Source organism: Leuciscus leuciscus, assembly GCF_965113295.1.
Source record: "Leuciscus leuciscus genome assembly, chromosome: 19".
NCBI lineage: Eukaryota > Metazoa > Chordata > Actinopteri > Cypriniformes > Leuciscidae > Leuciscus > Leuciscus leuciscus.
The window spans coordinates 18,182,667-18,195,123 of NC_138743.1; the positions used below are offsets into that span (position 1 = coordinate 18,182,667).

Consider the following 12,457-nt stretch of genomic DNA (forward strand, 5'->3'; position numbering starts at 1 on the left):
GATGTAGCTGGTCAAACAAAAACAAATAGTAGAAGTAGTCTTTTGATATTTAATTATTCACCCCGATACCTTTGGTGGTCTGCAAATATTTTCCTTATAAATACGGGGTAATTTATTCATTTTACTCTGTTAAAACACTTCCTACAAAGGAGGTGGTGCTGATTTTTGGTCTTGCTGTTTTACTCAAATTGGCACAATGACATATTTAAAAAATCTGTATACTTTATATTTGTGAGCTATGTTTGTAATGAAGTGTATGAATTAAAACATATGTGAATATGTGTGTTTTTTAATCAAACTATTTATTTGTTAAATCTCATTATAGGCATATTAACATGGACAACAACAACAGAATGCATTTAAAATACACCGAATGCAAACAACTGCGTGTTACTAGAGGCACATGTTATTAGTATTTTAAAATGATTCAAATATATAAGTGGATGAATCTATGTTGTTGTGTATTTTGAAACGTTCGCTCGTCACGTGATGTGAGTGACGTCACGGGGAGGTGTCGCGAGTGTCCTGTTGAGGAAGCGCTCTCTGCAGCTAAACTGCAATGACTAGCTGATTTACACAGAATTCAATTCTCATTTGTGTTTCTTTTATACATCTTCTTTCGCCGTGACATCCAAAAAAATGGCTGACACTGGAAACCGTTTGCGTAAGTTGCTGGAATCCCCTAATTTTGACCCTCAGTCGTACGTGAAGCAGCTCTCGCAGCAGTCCGACGGGGACCGAGATTTACAGGAACACCGTCAGAAAATACAAACACTCGCCGACGAAACCGCACAAAACCTGAAGAAAAATGTTTATAAAAACTACAGGCAGTTTATTGAGACAGCCAAGGAGATTTCATACCTGGAAAGTGAGATGTATCAGCTCAGTCACATTCTTACCGAGCAGAAGAGCATAATGGAGAGCATTACACAGTCTCTCCTGTCCACGGACAAAGACGAAACAGCCAAAGAAATGCTCACAGCCTTCCCAAAGGAAACAGAAGAGGTCAAACAAAGAACCCTAACCACGCTTTTGGAAAAAGTGGAGGGATGCAAGAACATCATGGAAACCCCCGGCAGATATCTGGTCTACAATGGAGATCTTTTGGAGTATGACGCGGACAACATGTCGCAGATCCAAAAGGTCCATGCGTTTCTGATGAACGATTGCCTGTTAATTGCAACCTGGTTGGCGAACAGACGCGGCGCTGTGAAATACAAGTACAGTGCGTTGTATGACCTGGAAAGCTTTGCGGTTGTAAACGTAAAAGACAACCCTCCGATTAAAGACATGTTCAAAATCCTCATGTTCCCAGATAGCCGCATCTTCAAAGCTGAGAACAGCAAGATCAAGAAAGAGTGGCTGGAGATCCTGGAGGAAACGAAGAAAAACAAAGTGGCGAAAGACAAGCACATAAAGGAAGAGGAGGTGCCGACGTCGCCGGTCAGGCAGGACGTCTCCACGAACCCATTTGAAGATGACGAACCACTAGATTCAGAGGAACTGGTGGATCTGAGTCCCGAATGGATCCAGGAGCTTCCGGAAGACCTTGACGTTTGCATCGCTCAGAGAGACTTCGAGGGCGCTGTTGATCTTCTAGACAAGCTAAACGAATATCTGAAGGAGCAACCGGTGAGCCCGCGGGTGAAGGATCTCAGGGGGAAGGTGGAGGAGCGCGTTCGACAGCTGACGGAGGTTCTGGTGTTCGAGCTCTCGCCCGATCGCTCTCTCCGCGGAGGACCTAAAGCCACACGGCGAGCTGTATCCCAGCTCGTCCGCCTGGGCCAGTCCACGAAAGCCTGCGAGCTCTTTCTGAAGAACCGAGCCGCGGCCGTCCAAACCGCCATCCGCCAGCTTCGCATCGAAGGAGCCACGCTGCTATACATCCAGAAGCTCTGCAACATCTTCTTCACGAGCCTGCTGGAAACCGCCAGGGAGTTCGAGACGGATTTTGCGGGGAACACCGGCTGCTACTCTGCCTTCGTGGTCTGGTCTCGTTCGGTGATGAAGATGTTCGTAGACGCCTTCAGCAAGCAGGTGTTCGACAGCAAAGAGAGCTTGTCCACCGCCGCCGAATGCGTGAAGTTCGCGAGCGAGCACTGCAAGCAGCTGAGCGACATCGGCTTGGACCTGACCTTCATTTTACAGTCTTTGCTCGTGAAAGACATCAGGGCGGCGTTGCAAGGCCAGAAAGACATCATCATAGAAGCGACCAAGCATCGCAACTCTGAGGAGATGTGGCGCAGGATGAACCTGATGACTCCTGAAGCCCTAGCCAAACTCAAGGAGGAAATGCGGAGCTGCGGGATCGGCGGGTTCGACCAGTATACGGGAGAAGACTGCTGGGTCAACCTGAGCTACACCATCGTGGCCTTCACTAAGCAGATGATGGCGTTCCTGGAGGAAGGGCTGAAGCTGTACTTCCCAGAGCTGCACATGGTGTTTCTGGAGAGCCTGCGGGAGATCATACTGGTGGCGGTTCAGCACGTGGACTACAGCCTGCGCTGCGAGCAGGAGAGCGAGAAGAAGGCCTTCATTCTGCAGAACGCTTCCTTCCTGCACGAGACAGTGCTTCCCGTTGTGGAGAGGAGGTTTGAGGAAGGAGTGGGGAAACCAGCCAAACAGCTCCAGGATCTGAGGAAGAGCTCTCGGCCTGTCAGAGTCAATCCCGACAGCACCATGTCCGTTGTTTAGATGTGGATCAGTGAGACTGCTGATGCATGAGGGCTTAAAATCTCGATGCATTTCATGAAGTACTCTCATATGACTCGTTTTTGGTGTCCTGATGCACTCCTAACTCTCACTGGAAATACGAATTCTGTCATTATTTACTTGTCTTCATGTCAAACCTATGTTGTTGTAGATGGAAAACAAAATGAGAATTAAAAAAATTCAAATGGGCATCAAGCTTAAAAAGAATCAACCTACATTTTTTTTATTTTTTTTTATCTAAAAATCAATGGTAATGGCATTGAATCAATGTTACAATGTGATGTTGGTTCAACAAAAGGAGAATTAAAAAAAAATCTTAAAATGTTCAAATGGGTGTCAAGCTTCAAAAAATGGCAATAAAGCATTATTGAAAAAATTGTCCATAAAGTCTTAAAACAACAGCATATGGGTTTGAAATAAAACGAGGGTGAGTAAATAATCACAAATAGCAACTTTATAACACTTGCATTTCATAATTGTATTAATTGTGCTTTATGTTGTTTAATCATTTATAATAAACTGTATATTATTAAAGTAAATGGAAATTAATATTGCCCTACAATGAAAAAAATATTTTCATCCACCCTATTAAAAAAATGTACACCGAAAAAATGTTTTCAATCATCCAATAATAAAAAAAATTGGTTCACATCTATATTTTATAACTTGAGCCAATGAAAAATACAATGAAGTACTCTAATATGACTCATGTTTGGTGTCGTGATGCACTCCCAACTCTCGCTGAATAGTTCATTGGAAATAAAACATTCTGTCATTATATACTTGCCTTCATGTCAGACCTTCATGTTATTATGCATGAAACACAAAAGGAGAATTAAGAAAATTTTCAGATGGTTGTTAAGCTTAAAAAATGGCCTTAAAAAAACTATTGAAAAATTTGTCCATAGAGTCTTAAGATAACAGCATATGGTTTTGAAATAAACGAGGGTGAGTAAATAATCACAAATAGCAACTGTATAACACTTACATTTTACAATTGTATTAATTGTGCTTTTTTTCGTTTTTTATCATTTACAATAACCTGTATATTATTAAACTAAATGGAAATGAATATCGCCCTACATGTTAAAATATAAAGAATATACCACTTCATTTGTCATTTCAGTCAAGCAAAAAAATAAAAAATAAAAAAATAAATTGAGGTAGACATGAAAACACTTATTTTTACTGCTCTCTTTTGACAGTTTATAAACTTGTAAAGACATTGTTTTGCTTTAAAAAGCAAGGTGCGTAAAACCCGCTTAACATGAATATGTTGTGTTGATTTGATCCTGTGCTCTAGATGTCTGAGCTTGTAAATGTAGTGCCCCCTGCTGTACAGGGAATTGTTCAATAAAAGTAAGGCTCAGTTCAAAATCCCAAAGCTAGTCTTGACAACAACCCAGAGTTATTAAAAATATTCCCCTTTCATCTGTTTCTCTTTCACACTGCTGTTTCTGTTCTCTGTCAGACTGCATATGCTTGATCATATATTCACAAGACCTTTTTGTATTATGTTTCTGTTGTTTTTGAAACCCTCCTGACACATAGACAGGATGATAATATGAGGAGAAGGTTTGATGTATATGAGACTTCGATGGATTTAAAACAAGAACTTTAATGCATCAGTAAAATCTAACCTGGTTATTTGATCCAGTAGGCTATGCATCAGCCCCTGGGTTATGACAGGAGATGATTTTTCCTTTGGCAAACCTCCAGCATAATCTCATGGATCAGTCTCGCGCCTCTGAACAACACGACAGGCGTGTGTGGAAGAACAATAACGTCTGCTGTCGCTGCCCTGATTGTCAAACCAAATACTCTGCACTGTTCTACTATTAGATTAGATTACACTGGACATTAGTTTATTGAAAATTATTTTGTGATTTATGCGTTTTCAATCCTTTCTCTCAATTTTCTAATTCTCTCTGTGTGTGTGTGTGTGTGTGTGTGTGTGTGTGTGTATATATATATATATATATATATATATATATATGTTTACATAATGTATGTTTGTATATATATATTAATATTATATATATATATATATATATATATATATATATATATATATATATATATATATGTGTGTATTTGTTAGTATAAATATGCATATATATATATATATATATATATAAATGTATAAATATATATGTGTGTATCATGTATATAACGGATACATAAAACATATAGGCCTATGTACATATATAAAGACAAACCTTTATGTTTGGCGTTAATGGTTTTGACAGGAGTAATATATGTGTGTGTATATACTGAAAATGTTATACATATTCAATCATAATGTAAACTATTTTAATAAAAATAAATAAATAATAAAATCAAATATAAAATAATACAGTAAAAATGGGCCCTAATATATATATATATATATATATATATGAATATATATGTATATATATATGTATGTATATATATATATATACTATAATTTGTAGCCAATGTGTACTACATAAGACATATCTTTCACTTTAACTTACCTTTTTGCCTATTTCAAGAAAAAATATGCCTACCTGCTTCTATAGAAATACACAATATTTATTTTTATATGAATGCAGTCATTTCCCCATTGCCATTCAACCCTCATATAAGGTGTGTGTAGGATTATGGTGACGTGCGCGCGCTGAAGTGCTCATTAATTGTGTGCTGTAATTAGACTGTGTGGGCAGAAGCAGCTCGATGCTCGCTGTGAAACATTCCTTGCACTGATTATTTACGGCCTCTCTCAGAATTAGGCGACTGGTCAGCCCTCTCTCAGATGCCATCACAATTACAACGCCTGTCCTCCTTTGACGGGGTTGTTTACACACAGGCTTCTTTAAATTGCAAATTAGGCTTTTTTTCCCCTCAAACCGATGACCCTGGAATACGGGACGATAATACAAATTCTTCTCGCCGCATTTAATTAGCGGCATTAAGGGAGTTGTAGTTTTTAAGAGCTCAACTGAAACGGCGGGTGTGGGCAGAGTGACTACAACTACCACAACCGTTCTCTCAGTGCGCATGCGTGGAGCGCGTAACGGAGCTGTCCGCGTCTAGTAGTGCTGCTCTGATTTCATTCAACGGCTGCGCGTGTGAGCGGGTTTATGGACGCGATGGAAGAAGAACTGAAATGCCCGGTTTGCGGTTCTCTCTTTAAGGAGCCTATTATTTTACCGTGCTCGCACAATGTCTGCCTGGCGTGTGCCCGGAATATCATCGTGCAGACCCCGGAGGGAGAGACCCCTCCGCAGAGCCGAAGCTCCGGCACCTCGGACTATGATTATCTGGACATGGACAAGATGAGCATGTACAGCGAGACGGACAGCGGCTACGGCTCATACACGCCGTGCCTGAAGTCCCCCAACGGGGTGCGAGTGTTCCCGCCGGCTCTGCTGCACCGGCACTGCTCCATCACCTGCCCGCTGTGCCACCGCAGCGTGTCGCTGGACGAGCGCGGGCTCCGGGGACTCCAGCGCAACCGGCTCCTGGAGGCGATCGTGTCCCGCTACCAGCAGAGCCGCGCCGCCTCCGTCAAGTGCCAGCTGTGCGACCGCAACCCGGTGGACGCCACGGTGATGTGCGAGCAGTGCGATGTGTTTTACTGCGCGCCGTGCCAGCAGCGCTGTCACCCGTCCCGCGGACCGCTGGCCAAACACCGGCTGCTGCCGCCGACTCACGCGCAGGCGGGCATCACGCAACCGGCCGCAGCCTCCGCGCGCAAACAGGCGACGTGCGTGGATCACGAGTCGGAGAACTACAGCATGTACTGCGCCAGCTGCAGGAGCCCCGTGTGCTACCAGTGTCTGGAGGAGGGCAAACACGGAAAACATGATGTGAAGCCGCTGGCCGCCATGTGGAAACAACACAAGGTAAATGACACATTGTGCCACTGTGACTGTAGTACAGTAGTACAGTTGGTAAAACCATGATAGCTACTGAAATTCATGTACCATGGTATGTTACTCCAAGGCACTTCTATGAATACCACGGTACTATCATGGTACTTGTCTTCCAAAAAACAAGAGGGAAACAAAGCAAAAAATAAAATAAATAAATAAATAAATAATCTTGGTACAGTAGCAAAAAAAGTTCCAAAGAAATGTTGTTATATTGAACTAAGGATTCACATTTAGATCCCCTTATAATGGGAATGAATGGTACCTGAGATTTTGAAGCCCAAAAAAAGCGCATCCATCCATTATAAAAGTAATCCATACGACTCCAGGGGGTAAAGGCTTTACAGTAGAAGGCTTTAAATTTATAAATAATAGAGGCTTTAACTTTATAAAATATAATCACTGACTTCCAGTAACGGCCGTACTTGAGTCTAGTTCCGGTGGTGATTATAGTTTATCAAGTTATAAATACACAAGCTATAAAAAATTGATATTTTTCTTACAAAAACGCATCGCTTCGCTTCAAAAGGCCTTTATTAAACCCTGGAGTCATACGGATTACTTTTATGATGGATGAATGCACTTTTTTGGGATTCAAAATCTCAGGCTTTATTCACTCCCAATTTAAAGCTTGGGAGAGCCAGGATATTTTTTAATATAACTCTGATTGTGTTTGGCTCAAAGAAGAAAGTCATATACACATAGGATGGCTTGAGGGTCAGTAAATTATGGTATTATTTAAATTTTTGGGTGAACTATCCCTTATCATTTTTTGAAAAAATGTTTGTGCAATGGAAAGTTTCCATGGATGTTAAAGGTTCTTCATGGAACCATTAATATCAATAAAGAACTTTTATTTTCAAGAGTGTAAGTGAAAAGATTGTATATTGAACTTTTTCAGGATTCCAAACATGAGATCATATTTTGGCCAAAACCTGTATTTCTAAAAGTGTAGTGTTATATTACCTTGGCTTGCAATATGGTGATCATTCATACCAAAGTACCATTGTATTTCCACCTGATACTATCACTATATCATTGTACCACCACAATACTTTTAGGCTTTGCTCTTCCCAAAAAGACAAGACAAAAAACTGATCTCATACTTAGTGTAGTTCAATACATAGGCTATAGCTGTGATTTGTTGCGAACAGGGGATGCTTCATATTTTGGTTTTGACTTATAAGCATCTTCCAAAACACTAACAAAACCTTAAGTTAGACTGAATCTAAGACACACACACACACACACACACACACACACACACACACACACACACACACACACACACACACACACACACACACACACACACACACACACACACACACACACACACACACTGTCCACTCTGGGATTCTGTTCATGTTTGTCTCTCTCAGACTGTGTGTGTATGTGTGTGTGTGTGTGTCTGTGTGTGTGTGTGTGTGTGTGTGTGTGTGTGTGTGTGTGTGTGTGTGTGTGTGTGTGTGTGTGTGTGTGTGTGTGTGTGAGAGTAGGTCAGTGTAAGTGACTTATGCTGTTGTACAGTGTGTGTGTGTGTGTGTGTGTGTGTGTGTGTGTGTGTGTGCGCTTCTGTGATGTGGCAGGAGGAAATTGAGGAAAGCTTATGTGTGAGAATCACAGTGTGTGTGTGCAGTTTTATTGTAGGCGGGGTGGAACTGTGTGAGTGTGTATGAGTCAGTCTAAATTCTACCCTCCCGCTGGGCCTTTTTTTCTTCCTCATGCACTTTAATGGATTCAGATGGAGCCGGAAGAACAGATAATTTGACACATATTGCATGAAGCTGTCAGATTGATCAAGGAAATGAGAGCACACCTTTAGCCCTGAGTTTAGCCTGGATCTCTCTAATCCCCAGGATGGTGTGCTCCGGGGTCTTTATCGTTTAAGTGGTGTTTGTGGCATTCTGCTGTCATTACGAACCAAAAATGGGCTGTAAATTATGAGGATGAGACATATATGTTGATTTTAGTGAATAAAACATTAGGTTGGAGATTTAAGTATTGATGTCTAATGATTCCCATCCATTATGATATTTCAGAAGAGAGAGATTAAACATAATAACTTGCTGTGCTCGGGACACATTGAACAAAGAGAGATGTAAAGATACAGATATATACATAGAAATATTCTCTGTTAGGTTGTATAGATGTCTCTTTCAACCTTAGAGTAAAACATAAAACAGGTGATTTTGAGACTGTTTAAAATAAGAAATAAATGTGAGATGTGAAATGTGAGTCACAATTACAATTAATAAAGTCACAATTACAAAAAATATAGTCACAATTATGAGTAATAAAGTCACAGTTTGAAAATATAAGGTCAAAACCCAGAGAGCAACATAAGCCGCGTTTCCACCGAAATTACCCGGAACAATTTGTCCCAGGAACTTTTTTCCCAGGAACTTTTTTTGCCGGTTGCTTTCTGCGTTTACACCGCGGTCTAAAGTACCGGGAAGGTAAACTGCGCGCAACTGCTCCTCCCAGTCTGCGACGGACAGTAATCAGTTTTGAGCGCCACATTTATAATAAGTATGGAGGAGATTCAAACTGTGCTGCAGTTATGTATTGGTTTACTAACGAGGTCATTAACAAAACAAAATAGATGAGCACTGATACTAAAGCGTGTTCAGAAAGCTCGTATGCGTATAAAATTAGACAACGTAGGCTATGTTATCAGTTATTGTGAGATGCCTGGGACGAACGAGCAAAAATGTCCTCTTTCGCAAATACGCTTAAAAAAAAGCCTGAACCCCATCTATCAATCATAAATAGTGACAGTCTTGTAAATAGTTGTTTGTTACTAACCTCAAAGCGCTATTTCAATTCTGTTATAGTACATTTGTAACATGGTTTGTAAATAATAATAATAAAATAATAAAATTAATAATAATAATAAAAGCTAATAATAATAATAAAAGCTGTGGCAGAAAAGAGACAAGCACTGATAAAGCGTGTTCAGTAAGCTCGTAATGCTAACGTTAGATATAAAATTTGTATGTTATCAGCTATTGCGGACATTGACCGTGAGATGGCTGGGACGAACGCGCAGAAAGTTTCCTCTTCCACAAATACCCTTAATAAAGCCTGAAACTCGTCGCCAGTCCACCAGTTTTTTTAATTAAATTCCATATTTGCAGACAGACAACTCTTACTGCATGAAGCCACGACACGAACCGCAATAGATTTTTTAAAAAGGGAGGTTAAAAATAAATAAATGCTGCGTGGAGTCATCCAACCAAAATACGGCGTGAACACAACCAATCAGCTTGTGCAGCGCACAAGTCCCACCCCTGAAAGTTCCTGAACTTTGAAAAAGTACTACCTCATGAGCAGGGACTATCGGAGGGGGAAATATTTACCCGGAACTTCATTTAGACCCTGGTTCCTGCGGTGTAAACACATCGAGTACCAGCCCAAAGTTTCTAGTTCCTGGGGAAAGTTCCTGCGGTGGAAACGCGGCTATAGTGTTGGCCCAGATACGGCCCACATCTGGTACATGTGGATTCAGCGTGTACCAGATGTGGGCCGGATCTGGGCCGACACTATGTTGCTGTCTGGGAATTAGGCTGAAGGTGCAATTATGAAAGAAAAAGTGACATTGTAAGATCTAAAGTTACAATTACCAGAAATAATTACAAGATATAAATTGCAATTACAAAAAGTTACTGTTTGGATATATAAAGTCACAATTATGCTAAAACATATTACAATTACAAGAAATAAAATGCATAATTTGGAAAAGTGAAGTCACATTGGGAAATATAATATTACAATTACAAGAAATAAAGGCACAATCTAGAGATATGTCACAAGTTTGCTAAATAAAGTCACAATTGTGAAAATAATGAGACACTGCAAGATATAATATACTTATTATTTTTTTAGTGTGGAATACTCGGAATATTGCCATGTCTGAATATTTGCCACATCGTATTTTTTGTATTTTTTTTTTTTACTTGTCTTCACCTGTCACCACTTCAATTTGTCTACAGTGTATTGATTTGATATTGACTTATTTATTTCCCTGTGCAGTGTTATTTGTGTTGTGTTGCTCTGGAACTCTGCTGATGTCTGTACACACACTCTTATTGTAGATTACTATTAGCTGACCCTTAACCCCCGAACCCTGACCTCTTCCCTAAACACTAGGCATCACCCTGACCGGGAGAGAGACATCTGTCCCCTAAATAGTGCTGAGAGTCAAGAGTATTCAGAAATGTTCATGTCGCTCTATATGTGTGCTGCAAGCAGATGGCTTTATGTATGTGTGTGTGTGTGTGTGTGTGTGTGTGTGTGTGTGTGTGTGTGTGTGTGTGTGTGTGTGTAAATATACGGGGAGGCCGGGGCTAGTTGTCACACTTTTGTACACCCGTGAGTACTAAAAATCCTAGACACCTTGAAGTCTTGGCTAAAAAGCTGCTGTTGCACACAAAGAGACAAAAAGGTCACATGATGACCTTACACTAAAGAACAACAACCATAAATTACTGTAATTTATTAGTTTTTCACAAATTATATTTATGCTTTGGGTTTAAACCTTAGGCCTACATTTTGATGTAATATTAATCGAAATTATTTATTTTCCCACAGACACATTTTTTTAAATGAAGACCATATACCATGCTTAATATATTTTCTTTAGACATAAGCCAAATTGTTACTTAATGTAGGTAAATATTTTTTTTTTTTCACCATAAACAAAAGCTATTCTATTAAAGTAGAATTTTCATTTGAGATAAAACTAAACAAATGTTGTTTTAGTCAATGTTTATTTTAGTTAATTTACTATAGATAGTTACTTACTATAACATAAATGTGATGTCTTTTGCATCATATTTTTTAGTTATGTACTAAATAAATAAATAAAATCCATATATATATATATATTAGTGCTGGGCAAAGATTAATCGCGATTAATCGCATCCAAAATAAAAGTTTGTGTTTGCATAATATATGTGTGTGTACTGTGTATAATTATTTTGTATATATAAATACATACATATGCATGTATATATTTAAGATTTTTTTCATTTATATATAAATTATTTATATTTATATATAATATAAATTATGTAAATACATATACAGTATATACATGCAAATATTTCTTAAATAAATACATGCATATGTGTGTATTTATATATACAAAATAATTATACACAGTACACACACATATATTATGCAAACACAAACTTTTATTTTGGATGCGATTAATCGCGATTAATCTTTGCCCAGCACTAATATATATATATATATATATATATATATATATATATATATATATATATATATATATATATATATATATATATATATATATATATATATATATATATAGTCTATTGTCTGTGGAAATACCAATGGACGTCACTAAAATAAAGTATAAACGAAGTAAAAATGACTAACACACAGACACGTAATGCAGGAATGCCGTCTCTTTCCACACACATTCATAAAGCCAATGTGTGGGCATAGCTGTGACCTCCTCCTCCACACATACATTTATGACACGCAAGGATGGTTTTGCCTCGCACACACACACACACACACACACACACACACACACACACACACACACACACACACACACACACACACACACACACACACACACACACACACACACACACACACACACAGTCACACACACACACACACACACACAGCAGATCGAATGTAGGTTAGATGTTTCAGACTGAAATATGCAGTACCACTCCTCCATATGCCATCACTGTAAGTGTGTGTGTGTGTGTGTGTGTGTGTGTGTGTGTGTGTGTGTGTGTGTGTGTGTGTGTGTGTGTAAGGAGTCTTTTTCACGGTTTTTCCTGCCGGCTATCTGTGACCAA

At 39.3% G+C, this 12,457-nt stretch overlaps 2 protein-coding genes across 3 annotated transcripts in view; both read left to right on the forward strand.

Moving 5' to 3' along the window:
- The first annotated feature begins 484 nt into the window (after nucleotides 1-484).
- exoc8 (exocyst complex component 8) lies at nucleotides 485-4,113 on the forward strand. Its single transcript, XM_082146688.1, has one exon. The coding sequence runs from the start codon at nucleotides 640-642 to the stop codon at nucleotides 2,692-2,694; it is 2,055 nt and encodes a 684-aa protein (XP_082002814.1). The 5' UTR covers nucleotides 485-639; the 3' UTR covers nucleotides 2,695-4,113.
- A 1,170-nt stretch (nucleotides 4,114-5,283) lies between these two features.
- trim67 (tripartite motif containing 67) overlaps nucleotides 5,284-12,457 on the forward strand; it is a 46,210-nt gene continuing 39,036 nt past the window's right edge. For both annotated transcript variants that reach the window (XM_082148693.1, XM_082148692.1), the window contains exon 1: nucleotides 5,284-6,581. In XM_082148693.1, coding sequence (XP_082004819.1) covers nucleotides 5,817-6,581 — 765 coding nt within the window. In that variant the 5' untranslated portion in view covers nucleotides 5,284-5,816. The remainder of the gene's footprint in view (nucleotides 6,582-12,457) is intronic.